The following is a 22,301-nucleotide window of genomic DNA, read 5'->3' as shown; positions in this document are numbered from 1 at the left end:
TTAGGAGGGAGGCATGCTAGTTGTAGGCTGTCTTAATAAACACAAAGGTCGGTTTTACTCCCCACTTCTGCAGATTTGAAGATATAGTGGATGATTTTTATTTGTCATGGATAAGTGCTAGCGCTAATTAGCATAGCTACATGTCGTAGCTGTAGCTGTGTACCAAGACACACGTCTACATACTGACAAATAAAACAACAAGAAACACAGAATCTGTGACCAATCCTTCAGAAAAGGTCCCACTGCCTTTCTGGTAGAGGTCGGTTTTACTCCCCAGGCCTGCAGATTTGAAGATCTAGTGGATGATTTTTATTTATCATGGATAAGTGCTAGCGCTAGTTAGCATAGCCACATAGCTACATGTTCGTAGCTGTGTACCAAGACACACGTCGAACATGTAGCTATAAATAAAACAACAAGAAACACTAAATCTGTGACCAATCCTTTAGAAAGGTCCTGCTGCAGGCGCCTCTCCGTCAGGATCAGATTCTGGATCAGATTCAGAGGGTTGAAGTAACGTGATCTCTGAGCAGCCGTGTATATTCAGCCAACATGTAAACATTAGATCAACGTGCTGGAGAGCCGAGGGCACAATCACTTCCTGAGGGGGCGTGGTCAGAGAGAAAACAGAGTGTTCTGAGGAGGGTTGAAGAAGAGGGTTCTTCAGGCATGCCAAAATCTGATTTCAAAGTGTTTTTTTGAGCATAAACTTTAAGACTTGTTTTTGGGACCTCTTAGACCAATATATATTGATGAAAAAAGCGTGATATGTCACCTTTAACTAACAAAGGCTGTTTATGTTACTTAAATACCTTAGGAATGAAAACACCTAAGTAACTAACTCTTGTTATGTCACTATCCTCAGCTCTGAAACTAAAGAAGTCAACTTAAAGACACCATGAGGACTTTTCATGCCGTGACCCTTTTGGCCCAAATCTACATCTTCAGATAAGATTGAGCCAGTTGGGTGTGTATGCGTGCATATATGTCCCTGTTTCCAGAGTCTGTGCATCCATGCAAATGCTGTCCATAGTTTGTCCGCAGACACTCTTCAGTCCTTCCACCCAGACGCTTGGCTTGATGGATTCAAGCCCAGCGGTGGATTCCTGATAAAAGTAAACCGTGTCAGTGTTTCCACTGTCGCAGATGACTGGGGCTCTTATTTCAAAAGGCACTTTATCAGATACCACGCGGCTGTGAGAGCAGATAAAATCCTCTTTAAAACTTCACCATGACAGGAATATTGGAAGTGAAGCTCAGTGGGAGGAAATAAACGAGAGAAAACCGGTGTCAATCACGCCGCTTCTGTCTGTGTCAGCAGGTATCCAGTAACTTACCTCACACCCCGATGGCGGCTCGAATAGACGGGAGAACTCACTTTCTGTCTATGAACTCAACCGGCCCAGAACCCCATGACTACTCTCTATTCATGCTCCTCATTTTCCTTCTGTCTGCTCGGCTGTCATTATCTCTCTACTTACTTTGAGTTCTGAAACTTACAGCTGCTGCTCTCGCACACAAACGTCTAGAGGGACAGAACTGAGACATGAAGGACATAAGAAAGACATCACTGACCGGAGCTCCAGTGTTTATACTCTTATAAAATGACTCAGTATGGGCTGTAACATACAAATGTTCTGGTTGAAAAAGAATGTTTTTATTATATCCAGTGAAATTTATTGATTTGTCCATCAAATGTCTGAAAGTACAGCTGCAGCTTGAAGTATCAAATCACACGGTCAGTTCTCTTATTTTGTCAAATTTCAGACGCTGAAAATAACAATTGTAAATAGTCTTGGCTCTATAGCAGACTTTTTCGTCAGATTTTCAAATAAATTTGCTCTCTGTACAGACATTATTCTGATAACGAGAAATTTAGCCAGTAAAAATCAAATAAATCAAGTTTCTTGGAAATAGAATAATATCTTAACTTAACTAGCATCAGGACTTGTGTCATGTGAATGTGGCTTATAAACTGCAAAACCTAATGACTAAACAAGTGTTTTGTCTTTTTTCTAGTGAAAAGTATCCTATTAAAATGATTACAAGCCACATTTATCTAACAAGTCCAGATAAAAGTCTTATTTCAAGACATTACAAACCAAAAATGAGACTTGAGTTGCTCGTAAAGGGTGACAAAATATGCAGATGTGATAATAAAAAGTTAAGTTTCTTGAATTTAGACATTCTAAATCCAAGAAACTCAACTGTTAATTTTTTCTTATCCAATTAGCATTTTTTTTCAATCATTAGAAGAAATTCTGCTCTTATTTTTGCCTTGTAATGTCTTGAACTAAGACTTTTATCTGGACTTGTTGGATAAATGTGGCTTGTAATAATTTTAATAAGACACTTTTTATTAGAAATAAGACAAAGCACTTGCTTAGTCATTAGGTTTTGCAGTTTATAAGCCACATTCACATGACATAAGTCTTGATGGACATCTTATTACAAGATCTTACAAGCAATAATAAGATCTGAATTGCTCATAATGTGTAAATAAAATCTGCAAGTTACTAGTTAAAATTGAATTGTTAAATTAAGACATTATTCTATTTCCAAGAAACTCGATTTATTAGATTTTTACTGGGTAAATTTATAGTTATCAGAATAATGTCTGCACAGAGAACTTCTGACTATTAAGTCCTTTATGTGGTTGTCAGTTAAATGTGGCTAATTTGAAGTCTAATGAGGCATTTTTTACTAGAAGACAAACACACTGAGATTTGAGTTTTTGCAGTATTGGTAAAACTACCAACACAATGCCCCAGACTGCAGCTCCAACACGGCTTCACTGGTCTCTCTAATACTTCTCCTCAATCTGGCAAAGTCCTTTGACCCCTTAGACAACCAGCACTGTTCAGTTTCAACAGGGCTTGCAAACAGCTCATGATGCTAAAGTTTCCGTCGGTACAAGCACAAACAATCATCAGGAGCCTGAGCAGTGGACCTCCATAAAAACAATCCAACAACAAAAGTCGTATAAATGAGTTTAGACTGCAAAAAGAAACCTCATGCATCAGCAGCGGCGGCAGTAACAGTAGCTGCAGTTGTTTCTTAGATCGTAAAAAGGCCAAATTAAAGTATAAAATCTTTGTTAAAATAACCTCAGCCTCAAGGGAAATAAAACAAAGCCGCTTTTGTTTCCTCTGAGTGAGCGTGGTATAAGCAGAGTAATGCACCCCAAGGTGTCATATATCAGAACATCTCAGCATGCATCATCTCTTTTATGTCATGGAGAACTTTTTACAGCTTTGATGTTTCTGAAGGTTTAAAAAGGAGACAGTAGTAGTGCATGCTTTTCTTTGCCTTTCTATAGGGTCGCTATTTGTGTCTGTACTACTACTAACACTTTTACAATGAAGCTTATCTGAATATGAGATGTTTCTTTAAATCTGAGGAGATTTTTCCTTCAGCTGTAACAACAACTCATCCATTTATTCCATTGTCCTTTACCTTTCTCTGATACTGTCACTCTCTTTCCTCGTCTCACGTTCTCACTCTTTCCCATCCCCTCACAGACTCCAACTCACACACATAATTACCCGACTGTCTCTCCTCCTCTCCCTCATGTCTGCCACTGAGGTCAGAGTCTGGCTTTTCTATCCTCGAGCAACACAGCCGTGCTTCACCGTGACTGTAACTCCAGCTCTGCCTGCAACTCTAGACGCCACGTTCGCCAGGTCATCCGCCCGCTGACAATGTGACGAGAGTAAAAAACCTCCCGGTCACACGCTCTGGCACATGTTACACGCTCAGTCATGAACCGTGGGACATTCAGGACTGGCAGCAGATATCACAGATCTGCAGACAGGCTGGGACACCTTGTTAGGCCTGGCTTTGATGTGACAATGAGGTGAATTAGACAGATCCTGATATAAATACTGCGGGATCAGATGTTTTTCTTGTGATGATCTGTTTATCTTTAGGAACAAAGCCTTTTGTCTTTGCTTCAGCCGCGAGAAGCTAAAAGGAAACTGTCGGGGTACTGTGCTGGCGGGGTTCATGTCATTATTGATGTAGATCTGCGCTAGCTGTACGGAACAGGACGCAGCGTTTGAAGCGAGAGGGCTTTACAGGGAGACAGTCATCTCTCTCACACAGGGAGAGCCAGACTCTCCACTGTCTCCTCTGAAAATTGGATTTCTATCCTCTGAGATTAGGATCAGGCTCTCCCCGCTCCACTGGGGCTCTATTAGAAAAACATGCCGCCCTCTGAGGCCACGAGAAACTTGCAGCACAGACCGCGTCGTCATCCTTTGACCTCTGACCTTCTAGGACCTGCTGCACAACTGATCCCACACGGAGGCGGCTTTCCACCGGGTGTTCCTCTGTCTGCCAGACGGCCAGGCCTACAGCCAACTGCAGGTGTCATCTATTTGACGTGACCCCGCCCCCCTCTTCCAGCCTGCCTGGGGCGGGTGACGATCACGAAGGAGAAGGACAAAGGAGTGTCTGTACTCACTGAGACAAGCACACATGAACCCCCCTTCAACCTGTCAATAACACGGACACTTAACAGACTTCCAAACCTGATTTTATTTACAACACTGGCTCAAACTATCACCTACTGTCCTGCTTTATTGAAACAAGGACAGTCAACAAATACTTTCAACCCTTGCTCTAGCAGCTGTTGAAACACAGTTAACTGTAATGTCACCAGTGCCTCTGCATGATGTTGCTATAATCTAAATAATGTGATTTTTATGAATGATAGCACTTACTTGAGTTAATGAGAAAGGTTTGATGTTCAGACGGTGCTTAAAAGGAAAGTATCTTAGTGACTGAATGGTGACCTTCTTCAAGAATGTAGGAGAATAAAAAGTACTCTCCTGTTATGAAAGAGGCTAAAAAAGTTATAGTACTTTATTTTGCAGAAACAATACCTCTATTTACATGTGTAGGTTTAATTCAATCAGAGTAAATTATTTTCTGCTCTGATTAGAGATTTCAACCTCCCTTTTTTCATTGGCGCAAAATAAAGTGTTATGTTGAATGAAACTATTTCTGCCTGAAAACTGCCATCGCTACGTCATAGTAGGTAATGTGTTACAAATAAAGAAAGAAACAAACAAACAAACAAACAAACAAACAAATACAGTCACTACACGCCTCTACATATCGCTCCTCTGCTCACCCTGCTCCAGAGATTACATTTTCCTCCCCTCTTGCGTCCGTGACTTTGGATGTCTGTATCTTATTTATTTTTTGACCACGGAGACATTAAACAATCTCAAGCTCTTTTAACGTCTCCAGTTAAAAAGACGGTTTGGCTGCAGATCACTTTGCTTTTCTCCCTTCATGTTTCTAATAATCCAAGCAATAACAAAAGTGGAAAATTATCACGCTAGGAGGGGCGACCTTCTAGCTAGCTCTGAGCTAACAGTATTATTTTTGTTAGCCTCACAAAGGCCTCGACAAACCCACAACACTCATGCTGAGGCTCAACGAGGAGAAGATATTTGTAACTAGCCAAAAAAGTTTTGTGTTGCAGTATTTCACAACTAATGCTGAAAGTATTTCTGGTGGAGACCAAAAACAGAGTTTAAAGAAGAACAAATGTTGTACTGAAATTAAACATGACAACAAATGAAAGCAGCCGTAGAAATGACTCATTATAATTTTGGCACTAGAAACCACTACTTTATATGCTTCTTATCGAGCAGCTGAGGCAAAAGGGTGTTGTAGTTTTCTCTGCCTTGCGTCACCCAAAAACACAAGCTCAATAAAGTTGTGTGACAGAATAAAACCATTTAAGTTGGAACTTATCTGTAAACATAATTCTGGATGCAGCTTCTCATTTCCATTACTCAACTCTAAATATTGTGAGAAAACTGTGTGTCATCCGCAGAGTTGTGACGATAAGGCCTTGGTATTTTCCTGGAGGTGTCTTTGTCTTTTGTTAGTTTATCTCTTTCTGGAATCCTGTGTTCTCATTTGTTTGTTCTTCTCGGCTCAGATCTCCTGTTCTCATGGAGAACAAGGGTCCGACACATGAGTCACGAACCTGAGTCAGCGAGAGATCGTCTTTATGGCCTGAAACTGTTAAAGCCATATGGACTATCTCTCTGTCTTCCTCTCTCTCCGGATGATCAATCATCATCAGAAGTCCGACAGAACAGTGTCTTCACTCAGCCTCGCATCAGCCTGAGCCAACTGGAGCAATGAGACAGAATCAGGCAACCAACTATTTTTCTTATCAGCATCCAAGGAAATGCAAAAACATCATCAGTTCTCTGGCGTGGCTGACGAAAGACCACATTTTCCCTGATCTAAATACAATCCCATTTAAGTAACAGAGTCAAGTAGACTAGCCAATTGTCATGGAAATCCAACAGAAACATCCAGTGAAGGGTGATAAATCACGATAAAACCCTGTAACAAATATGTGTTAATATCTCAAGAGGACCATCTTGATGATGATGTGATCACAGATGCTGGCTTGCAGCAGCGTCCAACATCTTTGAGGTAAGGACTTGAGGGAAACAAATACTCAAGTGACTGATATTTTATCATCAACCAAACCACTTAATTATATAAAAATGTTCCTTGAGCTCTTAAACTTCCAGTGCAAGGCAATTTAACTTCTACTGGAGGTCACAGAACGTTTAAAGATATTAAAGCGTCTAGATAGAATATTGACTTGGAAATCATACAACTTAAAGGGTTAATATCATAGACTGTGGACTAAAAGTGGGCGCAGCTATGGTGATTGTAATAGTTTGGCTTGCCATCTTCAATTTTAGAGCAAGACTACTTCTCAGGACTAAAAAGTGGACACACATTGAACAGTTGCAAATATGGAGGCATAGCAATAAAAGGTAATTTTCCACTATGACCATTGTGTTGTTCTGAAGAACTCTTAAAACTAACACTTGAGACCACAAACTCGTTAGGAGAGGTTTTACTGGTGTAGTAAATCAAATGTGATGTTGGCTCACTTTCTTGTCCATCAGTCGGAAAATAAATCAGACTTCTTTTTGCAGAGTTGCGCTCTACTGGTCATAAGACTTAATTTACGTAAAAGGAACTTCCATATTAATTGAGATACAAAACTAAGAGTCTGCATCCACTGATTTAACAAGTGAATGTTTATAGGAAGTAAGAGTTCAGATCCCAAATTCTCTTTTGCATTTCACCACAAAAAAAACTTGGTGCTCGTTTTTCATATAACAGCTCTGGATTTTTGAGGCAGAGCTGAAAACCTGTATGAAGAAAGATCTCTGTATACTTCCCCTTCCCCATATTAAGACTGCTTGGATTTGGTACCTTTATTATGCACTTTGTAGCATTGCCAAGATTGTACTCTACTTTAGCCTGACTCTGCACTTTTCCTCTCACAGGTTCCTGTTTAATAGTAAGTTCTTTCGACTGCTAGCCTAATACCAAATATCTACCATGCGGTGCAATGAATCTCATTTAGTCCTTCACTTCTGCCCCTGCAGGGCTCTGACTTTGCTTATGAAAACACGGCTTCCCAGCTGTTTGTTTTCCAGCGTCTTCTCACGAGGAGGAGAAAGCTGAGCTCGGCCAGGCAGCAACAAAAGAAACTCCAGACGAGACCTCAACAGCAGAGTTATTTTGCTCCCTCTGGCTCGTATTTTGGTTTGGCCCTCATTCCAAGGACTTCAAAAACAAAACCCGTACACTGCTGCTGTCTTTTTACAAGATTTAAGTTGAAATTGATATTGATCTATCGATAAAAGTACAAGTTAAAGTTCAACATCATCGTAAATCTTCCTGAGCGAGCACTGATATTAAACCTCAGTTTCAGAACGGACACCATAATAATGCTTTCTGGGTACCTTACTTCAGAAATAAGAACTTTTTTTATATTTAACCAAAGATGCCAAAGTTCTCAAATACAAATGTTATAAAACTGCAGCTATACATAAACTACACCAAACAAATTGAGTTTAAAACAGGACAAATGTGATTGAATTATTGCAAAACTTGGTGCTCACTAATTCTGCAACCTTCATAACCGTATCAAATCAAGAAAATTCAATGTACTACAGGTTAATGTATACTCACAGATATAGTAGTACTCTCTGCCAGGGCGAAACTCAAAGCCCAGGGAGAAGGGAGTGAAGAGCTGGAACTTCTCAGAGAACTTTAGCGGTCCGTTCGGTGACAGAGGCCTGTTGCACTCCCAGCGTTTGAAGCCCTTAGCAGTGTGGTCGCAGGAGCTGTAGCCATCGTAGTTCACCATGTAGAGCACGTAACGCTCCGCCCGATCGTCAGACACCGGACCGACGTAGTGCGGGCAGTAGACATCAAGGTAGTCGTTGATGCAGACATCGATGTGGTAATCACCTCGGTAGAACCTTAGGGAAAGAGAGAGAGGAGATGTTACTTAGAGTGACTTGCACGTAAAACAACATGATTCATTTGTAATCAGTCTGGGGAGTGTTGCATGTACATCCATGTTGTGCATGTTTTATTATAAGGATAATAGCTGTCTCAAAATGATCACAAGGTTTCAACCAAAGCTGAATAACATGTCATGGCATGTCTGTTTGACACTTTTCTCGGTATAACTGTGGGAAACAGAGAGCAAAGCAGTTTCTGAAGATGTGATACCAGGAGGGGCTGTGAGCTGCTGCTAGCTTATCTGTAGTTGCCCTCATGGAAAACACGTACAAAAGTGTGTGTTTCATGGAAAACATACGACTCCTGCAGTTGACGCTTTGTATTTGAGTGCAAAGTGAATTCCAAAATAATTCCCAGAGCATCCTGATCTTGACCTCTGTTCACACGGTGAGGATGTGCAGCAGAATTCATGTTCTCTCTGCAGCAACCTGTTCTTTGTCTTCAACACATTTAACATCCTGATCCCCTTAAGCACTGCTTCTTCAAGTGTACATTGGTAGCAGCTGTTTAAGTAGGGAGATAGTTTTCTCAGTGATTTGCTCAGGGACACTCTCATCATCATGCTGTTTGATGAAGCATCCTCCAAAGAGTTACGAGTACTTCAACACCTGATGACGAGAGATGATACTTTGACTATCTTAAGTGAGGCCAAATTGCAGCAGTAAAAGAAAGACACTTCCAGAGCTTCAACTTCTGCGGTTTTGTTTACAGGATCCCATCATGTCAGTCTCAATCCTCCCAGCTTCTTGTGAGACTGAACTGAATCCCTGTGCAACACACCGGCCCGGCCGAAACATCTTACTACACACACTAGCCGGTCCTAAGCCATATATCAATGTTAGTGCTCGGCAGCGATGACTTATGCTGGTGCTGAAATTAAAGTCCCTCAGCGTTGCATGGCTAATCCCCTGGTTAGCATGTGCCTTTAGCAGCTTCGAGAGGATCCCTGAGTAGAATGAGATTTTCATTAGTTTAATATGACAGCTTGATGTAGGAGCCCCCCATGGAATCTCAGAGTCTGGGAAAATGAGGCCTGTTCTCAAGCCTAGCCTTGAAACAGCCCTCCGATTTTCCCCTTGTGCTTACAGTAAACCAAGTGGACAGGAGTAAGATGGGGGTGAAATAAAAGGGCAGCGGCGAGATATGTCAGGTATTCATTCCTTAGGAGGGCGATTGGAAACACATATTCCCATAGGCGCTCTATAAGGTTGCATTTGTGGGGCTTTTAGATGGGACAGATTAGGCCGGGACAGCTGCTGCTTGTGTCTCTGTAGCTGCTAATGGCCTGCGGTTCAGTATCACTGACATACTGCGGATGTCTTCAATACCCCACCTCTGTTCATTGACACAGTGAGAGCTGTCAGGGGAGACAGGACAAGGACCGTGTTGGAGCATGCAGCAGACTGTCAATTCGATATGGGTGAAGTCACCATAGCCTCACAGGGGGTTCCTGCTGTGAGGTTTCTCTCACTGGATCAAATATTACGCCTACCCCTGATCCACACACAGGAAACAGGAGAACAAGTCAGCTGATCTGAGACCAGGTGAGATAAAGAGGGAGGGAGGGAGGGAGGGAGGGAGGTGTGTGTCCCAGCTGTTGCTGTTCCGTGTTGGGGCTTCAGGAGGCGTGTTTAGTATAAAGGGAGGTGTGTGCTCGCCACGGCCTGCTGGGGGTATCAGGTTGTCGTTACACAGATTGTAAATGTGCTGCAGGATTAGTGGCCGTCCTTCTGGGTTTGCAGTGCAGCAAATGAGTGGTTGCTTTTGTGTGTGTGATGTTGTTCGGAGGACCGCCACTGACTTAAGATTTTTTGTAGTCACCTAAAAGTAGTTGGTTTTAACCTTTGAGCGACTGGTCAGTGCTCATTCATTAGATTTGTTTTCATCATCTGACGATAAATGTTACAAGAAAAACTGGAGTCAAAGCCTCAGTCTAAAAGCTATGATGTGTCCAGTAAGTCATATCAGCTTTAACCCTTACTACCCCTAAACAAAAATCAAATCCTAAAAGTTTGCTATAAAGATCAAGACCTTTTTATTGTCATGTTAAAGTTTACCATATATCCAGGCGCTTTAATACGGAACCTGGGCATTCCTGGCTTTTGGAGCCAGCCTCAAGTGGACCCTTGTGGGACTACAGCTGTTTGCACTTCTGCATTGACTCCATTTTTCAACATGTGAGGCTGTTGATTGGTCATGTTGTCAAAACTGCACAGGTTGCTTTACTCACTCTGTGCTGTAAGGACAATACATTAGTTCTGCAGTAGATGTCTTGATAAGTGATGGGAGAGACTCTCTGCCTCTAACAACAAAGACAGCTCTGACTGCCTCAGAGTAAACAGACACGGTGTAGCTGCTCTACATGACAGATTTGAGGCTTTTTGTTTTTATGCAACCTAACAACGAATAAAAACTTGGTTGACTTGGTTTCATTTTATGGACTTGCGGGTGGTCGACTATCAAGGGGAAGCTCTAAATAAAGGAGTGTGGATGTTTAATGGTTTACCAGCAAGTTTGAATCTGTTTTACTCTGTAATCACAGTCCGGTGAAAGTGAAACCAAAGCTCTTGTTTTCTCTTCCACTCTTTTTCTTTTTTGCACCCTTCATCCCCAGCTGAGCGTTTTGGCTCCAGGCAGGCACAGCATGGCCTCCTTTAGCCTCAGCTGCAGAGCTGCTGGCTGATATTATGACTACCGGGGGTCAACCGGCTTCATGGTATCATGCCGTCAGCCTGGAAGCACTGTGGGACAGCCTGCTTTGTCCTCTCATGTCTTTACAAAGCTGTTAATGTTAGCTTCACTTGCGCAAGTGTCAGTAGCCGTCAATCAAAGCCGACCCGTGAGGAACAGCAAAGATTAGTCAGGATATTGAAGAGTTTCAACTGTTGACTTTGTGAGGGAGAGGTGTGTTCACAGACGGCCTAAGGGACAGCGTTTTAACGTACAGAAATACTTTGCACCTTAAAATTAGTTTCCACTTCTGTTGAGTTTCACTTCTGCACAGATCCGTACATTCATCATCACTCAATGCTTCAATGCAGAACAATTAAACAGCATGTCAGAGGCCATTTTGGCATCTCGCAAGACATTTTGTTTAACATATGAAATTTACTTGGAATTTTTTTAATCATGTCGTTGTTCGAGCCAGTGAATGTATTTTCTGCCAAAAGTGTTGGCAGCAAGATGTGGGAGTTATCCACAAGTGGTCTGTTTTTCTCCTGTGAATGGAAACTTGTTGCTTTAGAATTTAAACTTAATTTATCAGTTCATTCACTTCCTTTGTGTTAGGGGTGATAGAGGCCAAAATCCAAGAGATTGATATCTCAGACCCAGAGCAAATAAATGAAAAGTGTTTTCATGGCTGAATACAACTGAATTAAAAGAGACGATAGGAACAAGACGGAGAGAAGATGAGGAAGTGGTAAAAATTAAAATCAGGTCAGGCCACAGAACAGAGGAGAATTAATCCAGCACTAAGAATGAAATGTGATTGTCAACAGCGAATCATGGAGCCAGACGAAACTTGGACGGGCATGAGACACTCTGGATGGATTCTTTGTTTTCATTTTAATTAAAACAATAATGGAAAATAAAGTTTGAAATATTACTTCCATTCTTTTTCAGCGACATTGTTGGATGGGAATCAGGAACAACTGGTGACTGTTTCTTTAAAGTTAAGTCTGGATGCTGCACCAAGTTTCTCAGACTTTTCTTTTTGCAAGATTCATGATACATTTTCAGTTATTTCTTGCTTCACCGGTCTGAACATGCAAGCTCATATAATTTACATTTGCATGTGGTTGCATCGTTGTAATGTACAACAGAACCACAAACACATGCACGTCTGTCTGCAGATGTCATGTAATCAGCTGCGTCTCATTTAGTTTCCTTGGATGTGTGTTGTTTTCCTCCTCACTTCTGATCACAATGGATGGCTCTAGTGTCAGATCTTAACGGGGGTCAAACGAGGCCATACACATGTAGAAAAGACAAAATAATAAAACATACATCTGAAATGTGGACTGTTAAAACAAAAGGCGATAAAATGCTCAGTGAGAGCAGCAAGTCGGCCAAAAGACGATCCAGATGTTTGCCAGATGGGAGCTGTGTGAACGTTTTTGAATGGCAGGAATGAAATATCGATCAGACAGGCGACCATAAGCACGTAGGCTGACTCAAGATGCGGTCCAAAAGAAGACATTTCAACTCAGCGTCTGCTGGTTTCTTGTTTTTGACCACAAACGTTTCACTCTCTCCATCCTGAGTGTGAGAAATCTTCTGCAGCAGGGTCAATTCATGTTCATTACTAACAAGATTTATTCATCTGTTTTTCATAATGGCTTTATCGTTAGAGGCTGTTTAGTGAGTCATTAAGCTTTGCTGGGCTGATCGGAGCAATTTCACCCGTTGTGTTTTCTGCCTGTTGTTTTTCTTCACAGCAGGACGTGTGTGCGTCTGATCGAGGGGTCGTGGGTTTGAGAGCACGAAACAGAAACATCAGCACGGTTCACCGGTTCAGTGTCGGTTACAAATGTGTCATAATGAGCCATTAACAAAATAAAAGCACCTAAATCCTGAATCCATTTGTCTTTGGGACCGATGATCTCTGATTGGCTGAATTACTCATGGCCAGTTGGAGGGGCTTATCGATGAATCAGTAACCGGAGCTCTTAACAAAGCACACATCTCTGAGTAATCCCTCTTTTCAGTGAGCTCCCCCGCTTATTTGCTTTCTTTATCCCCTTCTGGCATGTTATTGTCTATCTGTGGCCTGGCATAGGTGAGGCATGGCACAGTTTACATAGAGACAGAGAGAAAGAAGTAATGGGACGGAGAGGGGACATGTGAGGGCCGGAGAAAAGAGGAGTACAGATACAAACCAAGAACTGAAAAAGAAAAGAGGGTGTAAGAAAGTTTGCAGGAAGATAAACAGCCAGAGTTGTAGAGACCATCAAAGCTCCTTGAACATCTCGCAACAGCGTGATGCATCAACAAGTAAAGATCCAAACTAACTCCCTTCTCGATTTTCTCTATATCTATCGAAAGATTATAAAGCTCTGGCCAGGAGGATCTTTATTTGGACTTTGCAGAGCCGTCTACTCTGTTTTCATTTATTTGATTTAAAGCTCTCTTCACAATTTCTCAGGAACTTAAAAATTCTGGAGCAAAAAGAATGAATTATTTATGTTTTACTTTATTTTGTTTTCAGAAATATATAGAAGTCATCAATCTGCATGTCATCCTGAACTTTCCAACAATGCAGTGAGCAGACGAAAGTGAGCAGCAGAGGTAAAAGAGAGGAAGGAGATATTCAGGCCCCTCTCGGAAATAAATGTGCAAATATGTTGAATTTCAAAGAAGAAACAGACTAAACACACATGATCTTGAAGCATTGTTACATATAGATAAAATATACAGGGAACATGAGAACCCTGTCCGGCCAACTGATAAAGAAACACAGTACAGACTCCTTGCTAATGTTACAAAGAATACTCAGCCTTCTAAACACTACTGACCAAATTGTTTTTCCACAAAAGATGAACCACAACTCCAAATGAGTCAAAAGTCAGAGCTTAAAACCTCCAACCACTGAGCACAGAACACACACTTGTAGGTAGATTAAGAGTGAAAAGCAAATGTGCATTGTTATGTTCACCTAATATATGTATATATATATATATATATATATATATATATATATAAAAATAACTCAATAAAGGATTTTGAGCTGGCTTGTTATTGGGCCACTGTCACTTCCTGTATAGTCTTCAGATCACTCAAAGTGCTTTTACACATTCACCCATTCAAACACTGATGGCAGAGGCTGCTATGTAAAGAGCCCATCAATGTTAACTAATCCCATTCACACACTGCTGGCACAGCCACCGGGGGCAGTGTGGGGTCGGTCGTCTTGCTCAATGACACTTCGGCATGTAGACAGCAAGACCTGGGATTGAACCCTCGACCTTCTGATTGAGAGACGAGCGTTTTACTGTATTTGACTGTTCGACTGAGATCATAACCTTCTTCTGAAGCAGGTTTTCAATAAGTCTTTGGCATCAAAGTAGTCAAATTAAATTATTTTAAATAAATCAAGTAATGGAATCAAGCACTTTATCTCAGACTGTAAATCCTCAAAAGTTTCCAAAACCCCCAAAATTCACATAACCTCTGTTTCCTCAGTGGTCCCTCTGGGTGTGAACGAAAGGGAGAAGGAGAACTGAAGAACAGTTACAGTTCTTGTTCGTACACAAAGTTATATATAATGACAACATATGAAGAAGTTACAGCAGAGAGAAGTGAGAATGAAAGTTACAGTTTAGGAGAAAGACATAAATTAGGTGGAAAATACGAAGAGAATACAAGAGGCAGAGAAGATGTTGAAGTAGATGAATAAAAAGGCTGAGAAGGACAAGAGTAGGAGAAAGGCAGAGAAGAGGAGCGGTAAAAAGATGGAAGGGGAAGAATGCAGAGGGAGTAAGAAAGTAGTGGGGAGGAGGAGAGGAGGATAAAGCCCTCCTGTTGTTTTCCTCATGAACACGGTTGGGTCAGGCGAGGGGCAGCTTCCCAGGGTTATCCACAAAGAACGCAAAGAGGAGATGCTTTTAGAGCGCAGAAACACATGAAACTCTTATCTCAGCACACACACACACACACACACACACACACACACACACGGACAAAAGAACACACAGACCACAGACTGCCTGCTCCTACATCAAGTCCCTCAATTTACTCTTCCACATACCACGCCATCAAAACCTGCAGTTCCTCCTCACTGCCTCACGGGGGAGCTATTTATGGGGCCAAAAAGGGGTCTAATAAGTCTGCGGTCATGTGACGTGATGTCACCAGATGGGGTCTGTCCGTGCTGCTGCCCTCGGGGTTGGGAGGTCTTGATCCCCCTCCCTCCACCTGTCCAATCAGTCAGAGCTTTTCGCCGCTGGGAAGTTAAAGCCATTATTACTTTTTTGGCTAATTATATACACACATCTGTCGCTGGACTCACAAACACACACACACATGCACACACACAATGTATTTAGCTCATAATGTGTTTGCCAGGGGGGCTCTGGGCGTTGACAGCTCAGAGATGGGAAAAATGGAGCCTGTAAAGTAAAGACAGTTCTGTGTTTCTGTGTTTTTTTCTTTCTGTTGGGAACAAAACCAGAGGAGGTGAATAATTGGCCTCAGATTGGAAACACATTGCTGCTTGTGGTAAGCACCTCGGATAGTTGAAAAGTAAAACAGAGGCTAAAGAGAGGAAGCAGAGGCAGGAAGAATGAGAGCGGACGGTCTGTTTATGGATCCTGGTGGTGGTCCCGACTGTGCCAATCGCTCACTCGTACTTGAATGCAGCTGCAGCCCCGCTGTGTGCCAGGCTAAGACAGTCCACACACACACACACACACACACACACACACACACACACACACACACACACACACACACACACACACACACACACACACACACACACACACACACACACACACACACACACACACACACATACACTCTCACACACAGAGGAGGTGTTATGTAAAGCTTCATGTATATTCTAATCTCTGTCTGCTTGCAAATTAGGGCCTTGTTGTCTTCGTGCCAGGTCGCAGAGAGAAAACGTATGTTAAGACAAAAACAGCTTTTCTTTCTGGTCCTCGCTGAAATACATAAAAAACACTTTTTAACCTTTTTATTTTTAAATGAAGCCACATTTTCAAATATTTGCTTTTGCACAAATACACACTTTTTGTTTTAATTTGGAGGTCTTCCAATTGCCTACAGTCTGAGGAAGTTTCCTGGAGAGAGCTATGTAATTCATTTCAGTATCTGAAGAATCGAGGGTATAAAGAGTCACACAGGGGATTCAGATTGAATATAAAGTGAGGAGACTCACAAGAGAGAGAGAGATTTAAAAGGAAACAGTCTCGGCTGAAATACCAGAGACGGAGACTTCCTGACTTATATTGCTAAGCGAGGGTCAAGCTCCAGAGACAATGGATCCTACATTTCCCATGATGCAACAACTGTCTTTTATTAGACCTTCTTCTCCTGGTGAGAGCCTGATTCTTTGAACTGTTGTGCTCTTTTTTTTCTCTAGAAGGCATCCTGGGCCTGTCCAAAATGACTGTGATGACATCATCAGGTTTACTGTTAGTACCACAGAGAGAGGACGTCACACTAAAGTTTCCAAAACAAACCATGACGAGTTAAGTAAACAATATTCATAAAACTTGGAGATGCATGTTTGATTTAAAGCAATTATTAATTCATTATTTATCTTGTACTACATTATTCATTCATGTTATTAATCTTTAGATTGTTTTTGTTGAGTTTTGTAATTAGTGTGGCGCAAATTTACACACTTTTATTTGGATTGTATTTCACCACTACTTTTTAGAGTTTTTGTCATATTTTTGTTATTAGTGTGGTACTGGCAATTTTTGTAGAAAATGTCCTCTTTTTGCTTCCCTGTATGTTATCATTGAAGAGGTAGTTTATATGTTCATCAATATATGTACACTTCCAGTCAAAAGTAAAAAAAAAAAAAAAGTTTGGAAACACCTTGAAACCAAGGGTTTGTATTTATTTTAATTATTTGAAACACTTTAGATTAGTACCAAAGACATCAAAACTATGAAAGAACATATATGGAATTATTTAATTATGTTTTATATTTTAGATTCTACCATTGAATGAGAAGGTGTGTCCAAACTTTAGACATTTGACTGCAGAGGGGGTCAACTCTACCACGTAATTTAACTACGTTTAAGAAACTCCAACTGAAACACTATTCTTACTTTGCCATCAGACAGTCAATTTGTTTTTGCACTATTCTCAGACGCAGCACATTCTGCAGGGCTCTGATCAGCTGTTTGAATCTGTATTAGCACAATAAAGTACTTCATTCAATCCCACTTTAAAAAACTATCCCTGTAAGGGCTTTATAGATAACATCTGATTATAATCATTGATTTCACAATATGCATTGGTTTGTATGTTTTGCGTTTCATTCAAAATAATTCACAATGGGACCCTTTAACATCAACCATATTCTTAAATTTGACATCGTTAGTTTGTCATCGTTCACATCTTTGCATGTCAAGCTGACCTGATTTTCATGAAACAGGATTCATGAATCAGTTTCTTGATCTTCCACTCAAAACAATCTCAACCTGATTGGTAATCAGCTAAAATATGCATGTGTAGTATCACTTTTGCTTGTTCACAATTTTTCAGCCAAAAAAAGACTGAGAGGTGTTTGATCTGAGCGTTGTGTCCCTTTAAGATGAATATTCGTGATTCTCGTCCTGTCTGTCGTACATGGTCGGAGCAGGTTAATTACTCACAATGCTATTCTGGAGTCAGGGAGGTCAAAGCAGCAACAGCAGCATGGGTTTAGTGTCAGTCAACACACACGCACACACTCACACACACAGCAGGGCTCCGTCATTCAGTCAGTGTAAAACCCAGAGGGGGCCGACAGACTCAGCCATAAACCGCTGAAGTGTCAAACATGGACGTTCAGGTTGCCATGAAGACAGTTTACAACAACAACATGTTGCGTGACCAGAGAATGGACCCTTTGGGTAAATGCATAGCGTTCATACCTGCAGGTGCACGCATGCAGGCTTGCTCGCACAACGACAAACGAGTACACACGTACGTTCTGCAGGAGGCCCGGAGTGGGTCCTGTTAAAATAACCGTGCTAAAATATGACCCATCAGCGACTGTCAGCATCAGAGTGGAGGATGCTTCAGATCACTTTGTGCACCTTCTGATTAAACATATAAATTAAAGACTTTATTTAAACATAAAGTTAAATCCACACGAGCTTTTTCACTTTGATAATTACGGTCATATGTTCACAAAAGGTCTCGTGTTAGCTTCTGTTAACTTTCCTGATGTTGGAGTTTGAATCGGGCATGTTTCAAATCAATATGTATTGTGAAAATTCTGAATTTATTCTGGTAACTCATACTACTCTGCAGCTTTACCGTTATTTAAACAATTATGTCCAGGATGTTTATGTGTTTTATTGTCAGTGGGTATTTAGCATGACTGGGGAGAATACTTTTGGATCACTAGTTTGTAAAATATTAACACTATAACAAGTGGTGGGCAGTAACACAATACATTTACTCGAGTGCAGTACTTAAGTACATGTTTTGAGTATCTGTACTTTACTTGAGTATAAATTTTTGGGTAACTTATCACTTTTACTCCATTTAAAGACAAATATCATCCTTTTGACCCCTCTATATTTCTATCAGTGCTCTAGTTACTCACTACTTTTGCTTTGAAGTCACCTGATGAATTTTCCTTTCTGAGATCAGATCCCAAAGACTGTAAACTGTTGGTGTACTTGTGTTTGGTTTGTCTCAGTGGTGTAGCCGGACCTCGGTTGAGCGTAGCTCAAACGTTCTTCAGATCAGTGCGTTCATTTAGTCGTGGTGATGATGGCTATGACTGAGAAGGATGATGATTCTCTACCTGAGCACCACGGCCATATTTTAAACCCAAATTTGAGGTTTTGAAATAAAGAATGATTGTTTATATTGTTGTAAATCTCTGATCTGTTTATCACACAAACTTCATCACAGCCTCCAAAACATCAGCATCTAACCTGAGAAAGCATGTGGAGTAGCTAACACGCTGGTTTGATTCCAGATGAACATTTGAAACTTGTCTTTGACTTCAGTAATGAAGACGTGTACTTTATCCACCACTGACTATAACACAGCTATCTTCTCTTACTGCATTTATAATTTCAAATAGAGGCCACACTGCTGACGTTTGCAATGTTTAAGCTAACTGCTAACTATGATAGCAAAGATTTTTGTAACTCACAATTCAGTGAACAACTGAAATGAACACTTCTAAATGGCAGAGCCTCTGATTCTGTTTTCTGATGACTCAAACATAGCTTTGGGCTGAGCTACATTGATTGCCACATGCGTCACTGCTGTGTTCACATCTATGTCAATCAAAACATGATCCCACACGCCTGCACAGACTTGACAAATGACAAAACTGCTAACACATACGTCTTTTAAAAATCCAATTTCATCAGGTCCTTAATGAGACTTTCAACTTTGATATCATAAGTGCAGTTTTACTGTTAAAGTACATTTCCAGAGGCTTTAACAGTTGTGTCCTTGAAGAGCACACAGCCAGAGAGAGCAGTTGAATGTATCCCAGGATGCCTCCCTTCAGACGAGCGGCTCACCGTCCTCGACTGATATCGATCTGACACCTTAGACTCTGAGCTGAGGTCAGGGGTTAGTGACAGCCCATTATTCAGCCCCAGAGTCAGTGTTTGGTCAGTGTCTGAGTCCAGGTGACGGAGTGACCTCGCTGCCGTCTATCTTAGGAGCTGCTGAAGTTTTAAAAAGTCTTTCTACGAAACTAAATTATCCATGAAATGCCCCGCGCTTCATTCACTCCTGTATTTTGTTCCTGGGAACTTTGAGCTCTTCTTTCTGTTGGTCGTCCTGCTCAGAGTCATCTTCTTCACCTTTGTCTTGTTTATCTCTAAAGTATCTATTACAACCATTGCTGCAGAGATTTGTGTTTTTTAATGTCCTAAAACTGCTTCATATTTTGGACCAAGTGGATTAAACTTCATTAACTTTCGTTACACTGTATTTTATTTCACAACATCATTGTTGTAGTATCATCGATTTCAAGGATTAATCTAAAACATAATTTTATAGAACGTATTCAAAATCAAAATCTGATTCCAACAGTTCAATTCAGCAGTCATTATCAGTTATAAGCATTATGGCCTTCAGTGTTTCAGTTTAACTGGACTTATCACAACTTTCTACCTTGAAGCTATTCTTAAGTCTTAAGTCTTAACCTGCTCCCTGTGCGAGTACGTAACAGGCTCAGGTGTGGAGTTTGTTTGCAGAACTACTTGTTTTTTTTTGGTACATCTGCTATAGTCCTCAACTGCTGCATAAAAGAGGTTTTAAACTGAGTGCTACCACTGTTTATAATTAAGACTCGGTCCCTGATAGCTAACATCATCTCATTGTTCTTATAGCAAACCCTTCAGAAATCCAGTATTTTTATATTATTTCATTGAACTGATGCTGTGAATGTGTGATGGAAGCTTGCAAAGAAAGGAAAAGGAAGATACAAAAAAAAATATTAAAGTAGAATTTCAGAAGAAAAATACAAGGAATCTGTTATCCCACAAGACTGATGCACAACCTACCACAAACACACAAACACACATGCAGCATCGAGTTCTGCAGGAAGACCCCACCTGAAGCTGCTTCACTAACACAGCCCTGATCCTCTCTCTGCAGGACCGAGACCACGACCCCTGACCCCCCCTCCCGAGGGTTGATCTGAGCCCCCCTGTGCTGCCCTATCACTTTACTGCACCCCAGGGAGCCTGCAGCCCCGCCCACCCTCAACCCCAACACACTCTGAACCCACAACCAAGGGAGGAGGGAGGAGGGGGGACGGCGGTGAGGAAAGGGACCCGCAATGTCTGGACTCAATCACCCGCCCATGACAAGCCTGCAAACTCAAACTCACACACACCACACACACCACACACACCACACACACCACACACACACACACACACACACACACACACACACACACACACACACACACACACACGTTCACCAACACCAGCACTTATCCACCAGTGAGGTCTCACACACATCAAAGTGCGGTGGAGATGACGTGGTGCAGTAATAGGCGTTCAGTGGGGAGATGGTGAAACGCTAAAAACTCAGACTCGGAAAAAATTTGTTGTGTTCTGAGAAGAGAGGGGGAGAAAGAAGGGGTGAGAAAGGATTACATTCAAGGTTTGAAATGGAGGAGGAGGAGGGGGAGGGGGTGAAAAGTGGCAGAGAGAAGGATTGAGTAGTGAGAGAAATGTGAAAGGAGAAGCCAAAATGACGTGAGAAAATGTGAGGATTGTGGAGGATGGGAGTGGGTTAGAGCACATCCTTGATTTAAAACTCCCATAGGTCCTGTATACGAGCAAGGAGGTCTGTGTGTGCGCTTGTTTTGTGTTTGTGTGTGTGTGGGCGTTCTCAGTTATGAGACAGTTTATTTGTATGGCACAATATCACATAGTTAGTCTCAATGGGTCCCATAACATTAACGGCTCCCAACCCAGTATGAACTTAAAAAGGACCAAACAAAGCAGACGTGAAGAAAGAAAAGTTCCAGATGTGAGAATCTTTTCCATCTATCTCGATGGAAAAACGCAGCTCAGTCAGAGCCTGACTCTGTTGCACAGTAGGGCATCAGACCAAAAGGGGAGTCTCTCACAGGCTGCTGTGCCATGCAAGGCGAGGGTCATGTAATCAAAGCAGGCAGCTGAAGGCATGTTTTAATGTATGAGTGTAATAGATGGAGACATCCGTATAAATCCTGCAGAACAACATGTGAAACACGAACATCTCACAGCAGAAATCAGAGAATGACTGCTTTAACAACACGTCACGTTCTCTGTTCTTTTACCTCTATAATTTCTGTATAATTACAGAGTCTGTTGTGAATAACATGTCATGGTGGTCCCTTGAGATTCTCCTGCAAAAACAGCATGTGAGTGTGTATGTGTGTGTGTGTTTGGAGCTTGTCAAGCACCCATTTAAGTGACAAAAGATCTGAGGAAACAAAAAACAGACTTCATTCATGTTTACTTTTCTGTCCACCCCTTGCAATCTTCATGGCATCCTTAGCACACCTTGCACTGTGTTAGTGAAGGGGTAAGACGTTTCTACTGTGCAGGCATGTCAGTACAGGCACAGGTGAATGCATGACCCTCACTTTGCCCACTGAAATATAAGAGGCCATGACTACTAGAGTTTGGATACAGATGCATGATATGCATGATACTCGTGTTTTGGAGCAAAAATGAAGACTTGTGGAAACAGTAATGCAGGCA

General features: G+C 41.5%; 1 protein-coding gene across 1 annotated transcript in view; it reads right to left on the bottom strand.

Moving 5' to 3' along the window:
• Window positions 1-22,301, bottom strand: part of LOC117831447 (ephrin-A5b-like) — a 93,128-nt gene that overhangs the window by 9,998 nt on the left and 60,829 nt on the right. Inside the window, exon 2 of the mRNA XM_034710148.1 lies at window positions 8,035-8,327. Within this exon, the coding sequence (XP_034566039.1) occupies window positions 8,035-8,327 (293 nt within the window). The remainder of the gene's footprint in view (window positions 1-8,034; window positions 8,328-22,301) is intronic.

This window comes from Notolabrus celidotus, chromosome 19, assembly GCF_009762535.1.
Source record: "Notolabrus celidotus isolate fNotCel1 chromosome 19, fNotCel1.pri, whole genome shotgun sequence".
NCBI lineage: Eukaryota > Metazoa > Chordata > Actinopteri > Labriformes > Labridae > Notolabrus > Notolabrus celidotus.
Note: the sequence above shows the minus strand (reverse complement) of the source record. Positions and strands in the feature narration are given on the sequence as shown.